General features: G+C 45.7%; 1 protein-coding gene across 2 annotated transcripts; it reads right to left on the bottom strand.

Annotated features, from left to right (window-relative positions):
• Window positions 1-784: 784 nt before the first annotated feature.
• Window positions 785-4,508, bottom strand: LOC129596628 (uncharacterized). 2 transcript variants are annotated; one of them, XM_055493960.1, is made up of 5 exons: window positions 4,059-4,508; window positions 3,114-3,652; window positions 2,485-2,749; window positions 1,876-2,129; window positions 785-1,688 (listed from the first exon to the last, which is right to left on the bottom strand). In XM_055493960.1, the coding sequence occupies exons 1-5, from the start codon at window positions 4,263-4,265 to the stop codon at window positions 1,070-1,072; spliced, it is 1,884 nt and encodes a 627-aa protein (XP_055349935.1). In that variant the 5' UTR covers window positions 4,266-4,508; the 3' UTR covers window positions 785-1,069. The 2 variants fall into 2 exon arrangements, with proteins under 2 accessions (XP_055349935.1, XP_055349936.1); XM_055493961.1 differs by having other exon boundaries at window positions 785-1,673.
• Between the last annotated feature and the right edge of the window lie 3,158 nt (window positions 4,509-7,666).

Here is a 7,666-nt window from a genome sequence, read left to right as displayed (position 1 = left end):
TCAGCTAAGGCACCGTTTCTTACTGACCATACTCGTTTCCCGTCAGGTATACCGGGGCTGATCCACCGCCGTTATTGGGGGGATAAGGTGCCGACCCTGAGGGCTGCGGAGCTATTGGCTCCTGCATCCGCCCGGCGGGGTACTGGTATCCGTCGGGTTCGGAGTAGTATCCACCTTCATCTGGCTGACCTCCACCATTAACTCTTCCGTCGGGGGGCTGGTTCCGGTTGGCCCTTCTCCTCGGTCTCCCTGCACCTATTGGGCGCAAAGGAACCAAGGCCGCGCGGTTCGGGTTTGCCGCGCCTATTGGGCCACCGTCATCATACCTCTGACGCCAGTCCTTGTACCAGCGCAGGTTCGGGTTGAACGCCGGGTCAACGTTCGCGTACGCGCAGGCATTGCTGTGGTGATTGCCCCACATGCAGTTGCCGCAGGTAATCCCATTCTCGAATGTCCATTGCCAGAACAGGCCCTCCTGTCTGTCCACGTAGGCATCAAGATTCCGCTGGCGCTGATTAGGCCCGGGGTTCTGACCATTCTGGCCGAGGTTTCTCCCCTGACCATGGAGACAGTTATTAAACAGACTTTCAGTGAAAAAATGAGATCACATGGCCCGCAAGACTTTCTGTTGTTTGCAGTGCAGTGTACCCCAAATGACGAATCCGTTAAAGAGCACCGGTTTTCATTCTCACACTGTATGGCGCATCAAGGAAGTGTGCAGTCTAGTGTATCGTTATCTTTATTCTGTAATTCTGCATCACAAACTTACTTCGTATGAGGATAACACATTGGCTGTAGTTGTACTGCAGTTTTAAACTTTTAATAAAATTTACAAGCATGAGTATTCTTAGAAATACCGGAAACGAAAATTATCTGACTACAACAAACACCGCACCCACACACAACAAACACACCACGAAATGCAGAAGAGAATCATGGCTTTAAAGGCAGCCACTAAATAGCACACAAATGTAACTACCAGTACTAACAGACAGGCAATGGTCATAAGTTGTGTACATCCACCACAGCCGAGGTTATTGTTGCTGCAAGCTCTTCGAGCTTTGGTTGTTTATTGTAAAGCCGGATTTTTCGCGTCGTTCACCGTGTTCTGCGCTGGGTAGCTCATGTCCACTGCACTAGTGGAGGTACCCGTGCTAACAGTTTTCTTCTCCTCATTCCTCACATCTCCACACGGAGTCCAAGTGAACCCGCATGTGGAACATATGCATGTTACACCTTTGGCCTTTTTGTCACCAGCCTTCTCGTCACCCTGGATATCGTTTCCAATAAGAGGATCCTTCTTAGCTGGCACATCAGGTGATTCAGCTGTTTGTCTGCTTTCGCTCATCGTAATTATCCACAAAAAGTATCCCAAGACAACGATCAACAGCGTTGGGAACTGCAGACGCTCGGACAACAGGAATTCCGCCAGTGGGAACGGAAGAAACCACCAGCTGCTTACCCAGCACATCAGCCATAGGCTGTCTAGGACAAGGTTGCCTAGTTGGTAACATTGGCAGGAATATTCCTTGCCGCCATTGCGTGCCTGGTCCGCTGCGTCTAATATGTCTCTGACGGCTGGTTCACACTGGCAATCAGCAAAAATATATGTGCTGTTGCGCTTCTGGATTTCACCGGCACCTTCCTTTATAGTTGGACTCGTACGCGATGCTCTGTCAATTAGATGACTGCAATACGCACAGATACCAAAACAAAGTTATTAACGTTTTGACGAAATTAACGAACAAAGTTATTAACGTTACGACTAAATTTACCGCATTATACAGCTTAACAATCAGACGAATCAAATTTGTACATAGTCACAGAAATCGCGAAAAATCTGTTTGATTTTTACTCTGATTAATAATATTATACCGTTCTGCGTTGGGTTCACCGGTGTCATCTTGGCCAAAACACTCCACCAAATAGGTCAGAAATTTCAAACCATAACGCCCCGCTCCAAAACGGGCAGTTTGAAAGCCACTTGCAATTAAAAGTAAGGCGCTGACGAACATGAGAGCAGCACCCAGTGTTTGTGGGAACCACCAGGCTTCAAAGCCTTCACCGATCAATATGTTATCTGGTTTTGCCGCCCAATACGATGTCATCGCTCCAGCGTGAGTTATCCGCTGCAAACAGACAAAACGGCAATTCGACAGACTTTTACAATAAGAATAGATTGAACTGCTGCAGGTTTGAACCGGAAATCTTTCGAGCTGTTAAAAATGATTCGAAATGAAACGACTTTTTAACCACTTGAAGAATCAGTTTGTCCAAACTTAACCAGTTACTTTTCTCATTTGTCAACGTTTCGAACAGAGTAAACCCGACAGCTAGCGGGCAACCGTTTGATAGGCCGTTGAGTTCGAGATAAGAGTGTGTTGTAATGTTATAACATTGCACGTTACACCGCGTACACAATGGGATTTGTTACAGCATTTCACGTTACCAAAAGGTCACAAAAATTGCGAGAGTGGTTCGTACCGTTGCTTGGCTGATGCAGTGCTCCGTGCCGTTATCCATTGTCCACAGGATTCTATCGGGCAGCACCCGGCTGAGCAGGAAAGCCGCTATAGGAAATTCAGTGGTCATATGGTAGGTGTGGATCATTACGACCATGCAGCCCAGCATGAAAGCCGCGCATTCCACGCACAACGCGTACAAACGTTTTGGTTGTGTTGCCACCTCATTTCCGGTATCAACTTCCAGAAGATAATATTTGGATATCTTCCTTTTAAGCAGCATTCTTCTAGACAAAATAAAATGAGCCAAGTAACGGATGTAAGAAACATTCCTATAACTCATAGCGCTCCGCCCATCTGACTTGATGTTCGCCGTTTCGCAAATTTTTTCCTATCTTCATACGTTTCCAGGCATTTTCATATGTTTTCTGGATCTTGAGCTCAGCAGCTCTGACTGCAAAATACGTTTAATGGAGGGGGGGGGTTAGGTAGAATGCGGTTTGGCGGCATTATCTCCATTAAAATCAGTACTTCCAGGTTATTCGGTAAAGGGCACGTTGCCGTCTAATTAGCCCCACGCGACACATTATGATTTCAAAATGGATGCGCGCAACAAATTTTCACGTTGCAGCACACAGCGCAGCTACTTACTGAATTTTCTGGTAAACCGCAGCTAAATACGGCCGATCCATCCACAATCCGCACAATCGCCCGAGGCAGTTCAGTGCCAGCAAACATATAATGATGACGCAAGAAGGGAACACTGCGATGGTCCCCAGTATTTTAGCCGTTGCCACAACGATGGTCGCCGCTAAGACAACAACCGGCAGTGCGCACACAACAAGCCACACCGTGGCAACACAGCCCAATCCGACCAGCAGCGGCACACAACGCAGAACCGTTGCAATGCAAGACGGAATGTCATAGCCAGAGTAACCAAAAATCGCAGCCAGCCGTCGACAATGGCGGAAGTGATACTGCCAGTGCCAGGGTGAATACTTCCAGTTCCGGTTGATGTATAGCGAACAGCACACGGCCACAGCCAAGACGGCGCTGGCCCATACCATGGCAACGGTGCCCATGTATCCCACAGCGGGTCTTGATGAATGGACTGCACCAGAAGAAGCTGGCATAGCGGAAGCAGATTCCCATGCAGACATCACGTCATCCCATAGACAGGCGTTCATCCGCTAACGAAAATCAACAAGAATCCATTAGAACCTAGTAATCTACGTTTACGAAATTCACATAAGTAGGATTTACAAATCTTTATGCGCACGATACTGTGCGGGACGCCTCGGACATGGTACACACAAATAAATACTGTAACCATGAGAGCGTACCGCTTCGGGCTAGCACTAAGGCCGAAGCGAGACTAGAAGTCTTTCATTTAGATGATGCAAGCGTATGATTAAATTTGACGCGATGCACAAACACTTTGTACAACCGCAACGTTATACTGACGGCAGAAGGTGCAGGGACTATGTTACTGTCCTGCATCACTGAGATACTCCACATGGTGAGAGTAATACCTACCTGACACCCCTGTAAATTTTCTAGCACCAAAATAACGGTTCCATTAAAAAAAGCCCTTACATATCCAAAGAACTCGAGGATTTCGTCCAATGCCAGTGGAGCGTTGGGATCGACTCGATTCGCCCGCCATCCCGAAAAGGAACGCATCCCGAATTTCAAAGAAATTTGACAGGCGAACCACAGAACAACGAGGGCTTCCGTAATGATTTCTTGATATCCCCAAGTGGGAACTTTAAGCAAGTAATAGCGGAGAGTTCTTCTGCGCATGGTAAATAATAGTCAGAAAATCTTTTGAAAATAACACAAGAAAGAAATGTTAGCGATAAAACGTGCGCTGTTTAAGGCAGGAAGGACTATTAAAATTTTCTATAGGCTAAATCCGCCGGATTTCGTCTGGCAAACCGTTTGCTGATAGTAACTGCAGGGAACTATAGACAACGCTCACACCGAGACAGACACACAAGCAACGGCAAATCAATAATTTCCGCAAATCAATAATTGCCAACAGTATTTCCGCAAGCAGGAAGGCGCTGTCACTAGTGCAGCACTGCAGATGTACACCATTTGCGAAGGTTGACAGGCCCAATCCACAGCTAAGCCGGGTGCGCCTAACACGTACAATTAGGACTAAATGGTCGCATAGCTCCATACCCAGCATTCTATACGCATGCGGTGCAGTGCACTTGTACGAACCGGATATTTGGAGCTCAGTCGTACAGTGGACTGCGCTGCATTCGTACTGAATGTGGATATTTTGGGTATGCGACCATTTCGTCCTAAGCTGTACGAAAGGGACTGCTTCGACTCATATGCGATACGGCTATAATTAAAGAGTGAGGCGTGATATTGATGTTCTGTGATTTTGTACCCTGTGAAGCTGTGCATGGCGAAATTTTGTGCTCGCAAAAGGCTGCAGTGCACTCCGCTGCAGGGAAAACGTGCTTAATCAAGTAATGTCGTAATCCTTTTCTTCGGCATGCGCCAGCATACATAACAATCGCCTTCGCAGTTTTACAATAATTAAATAATAAGTAATGTCGTTCATTTTTTATTCATTCCAAAATTTACCCACTTAATCCAACATTTTCAAAATACTGCCATACACTCTTTACACATTGTTTGCATCAATTTTTCGATTGGAAATGTCGCAAAAAATTACAAAAATATTTAAGTGCCGTGCGATAATATTTCCATGTGATGATACGAAACGTGGACATGCTCGCCGCAAAAGACAGCCGGTAGCGCTAATGCTGTACAACCAAGTGGAGGATAATGTACTTTTAATAAGCATCACATATAAGTACAAACTGAGTACTGAAACAAAATTCATAACAAAAAACATTTCTTCAATGCTATCCTGCTCGGGCCGGGGGATGGTACCCATAACACATAACGCATTTCCCCGTTGCATTTGGATAGATAACTGCTGTCTAAAAAACTCCTTCGCCCGCTTCTGGCCTGTGGCGGAAGCTGCGCCGTTGCCAAACTTCCTTGCCGTTGCCGTTGCCGTTGGCAACCAAATTAACGAGCCGCATTGTTTCGGTCCGTAAATGTGCGAAGTGAATCGTGCCTCTCTAGCGCCGCTGACCAACCGGTTTACTCCCATCATAAAACAACTGCAGACCCTCACGGAACGAACCGACAACCTGGCAGTTACTGTTCCTTCAACTGGATCCTTTGTGGCTCTGGCTCATTTGGGCTCTATTGCCTGGAGTGCAACGGTTCCGATTTCTCGGCCACTCATTATATCCGCTTATACGGCGTGTTACAAAGTACCGTCCTAACCGATCTGGGGGGCCGCTCCCAGTGGGAAGAAGCAAAAACTAGTACTCCGTTGGTTCGATGCGTGGGGTCCACTCTGACCCTTACGGAGATGCCGGTGGACAGTAACGCTGCCGGAGACGGTGGCGGTTTTTTGCACCTGGATGAACGGTCTGCTTGGCAGCGCTATGGTGACAGTGCGGTCCACACGCGGAACAACGATATGTCCACACGCCCCCACCACCGACGCCCGCACAACAAAACATGCCGCCATATCGCACCGTAGTGTATTTATCCGTGCATGCTAATGTCAGTCATGTGCAACGGCCGTTCGTTTGACTGGTCAACTAAACTTATAAATCTAGAATCCCCGTTAACTGCTGCTTCTAAAACTGCAGACCGGTCTCTGCATCGCCAAGTTATCGTGCCATCCGCATTACGAATTTCTTGCGCGGAAGGCGCGTAGAAAGAATAGCAGCAACAAGATTAATTTCAAGAAGATTCTAACCGTGAGAATACGGTCGGTAAAATGGAGGAAAATAAGGATTCTAACCTTAATGAACACAACAGCCATTATACAGTACAAGTATTGGTCACACTAGCGCGCGACCAGTTGTGTTCGAGGTATGCAAGAATGAAAGAAATTACAAAATATACTTCGTACAGCAATAAAATAGGTTATAAGAAATAATTCAAATGTCAAACCCCAGCGAGGCCAGCTACAAAAATATTTCAAACATGTAGAAATGCGGACAGCTTTCAAGTTTCAAGCTTTCCGGTTAAATTTGACCAGTTTTATAAAAATTGTGCAAACCTCCGTAATTTTTCTTTTTGTCTGTCTTTTTCACGTTTTTAATATAACTTTATACTGCCGATCGAGTCCACTCAAAACTTGAATTTTTTGGTACGAATGATGGCATTTAAACGGTGATAAAATGGATGGAATGGGATCATTTACACGATGTCCATAAACAATTCAGCGGATATGCGCAGAATTAAAGGAAACTTGTGCGAAAAAATTAACAGTTGTGCGAGGTGACCTCGCAGACTGCATCTTTAGATAGTAATTGTAATTAGATTTTCAGCAATTCAGTGAACTCTGCAGTATTCAATAAAATAAATCGAATACATATTTATCAGATTTAGAGGTTAGTAAATACCCAGGCTACCACAAGCATTACAGAGCAACGTAGTTTATTGAAAATCCAAGTTACCACCAGTAACACAGAACCGCTACGTGAGCGAATACGTTAAACGGGCCGCAAGTCGGCTTTTACATAAATAGTAAGTTGATATGTAATAGACGCTTTAGGCCGTGAGGTATTGAGATACTCAGATTTCTAGATGTTTTCTACTCAATTTCGAAACTCTGAAGGCTCGAAAAATCAGAGGTAACGGCGCCGCGCAGCGGGGCCGAGTCGAAATACCGTAATTATCGAATTTGCGCCCCTGGGCTGCAAATAGTTCAGGCGTCTTGGAGGAGGGGGGTGGTACTATTTGTCAAACAGTATGTTTCGGAAGGGGCTGTTATTTTTCAAACAACTGCGGATCCTGTTCTATAGAAACTGAGCGTCGTAGATACCGGTATTTTGAATTTCACAACCTTACATGCAGCATTCTGAAGCATCGCACCACATTATGTGACCGTTGACTGTTTATAATGAAGCAATCATTACGAACTATTACTAATACGAATTACGAACTATTACGAGCAATTTGCGGTATATGTATCTATCATCTTGTTGCGCTTAACATTTAATAACGTCCCCCTGGGCGGTAAATCCGGGAGGAGGTGCTACAGTATTTTTCAAACGAGTTGTGGGATGGGGCTTATTACGCAGGGGGGCCTTATTACGGGGGAGGTGAAAATTCGATAATTACGGTATTTAGACATTTTGGAAATGTAA

The sequence above is a fragment of the Paramacrobiotus metropolitanus genome, unplaced genomic scaffold, assembly GCF_019649055.1.
Source record: "Paramacrobiotus metropolitanus isolate TYO unplaced genomic scaffold, Prichtersi_v1.0 Parri_scaffold0000093, whole genome shotgun sequence".
Lineage (NCBI taxonomy): Eukaryota > Metazoa > Tardigrada > Eutardigrada > Parachela > Macrobiotidae > Paramacrobiotus > Paramacrobiotus metropolitanus.
This window is presented reverse-complemented; position numbering and strand designations above follow the sequence as displayed.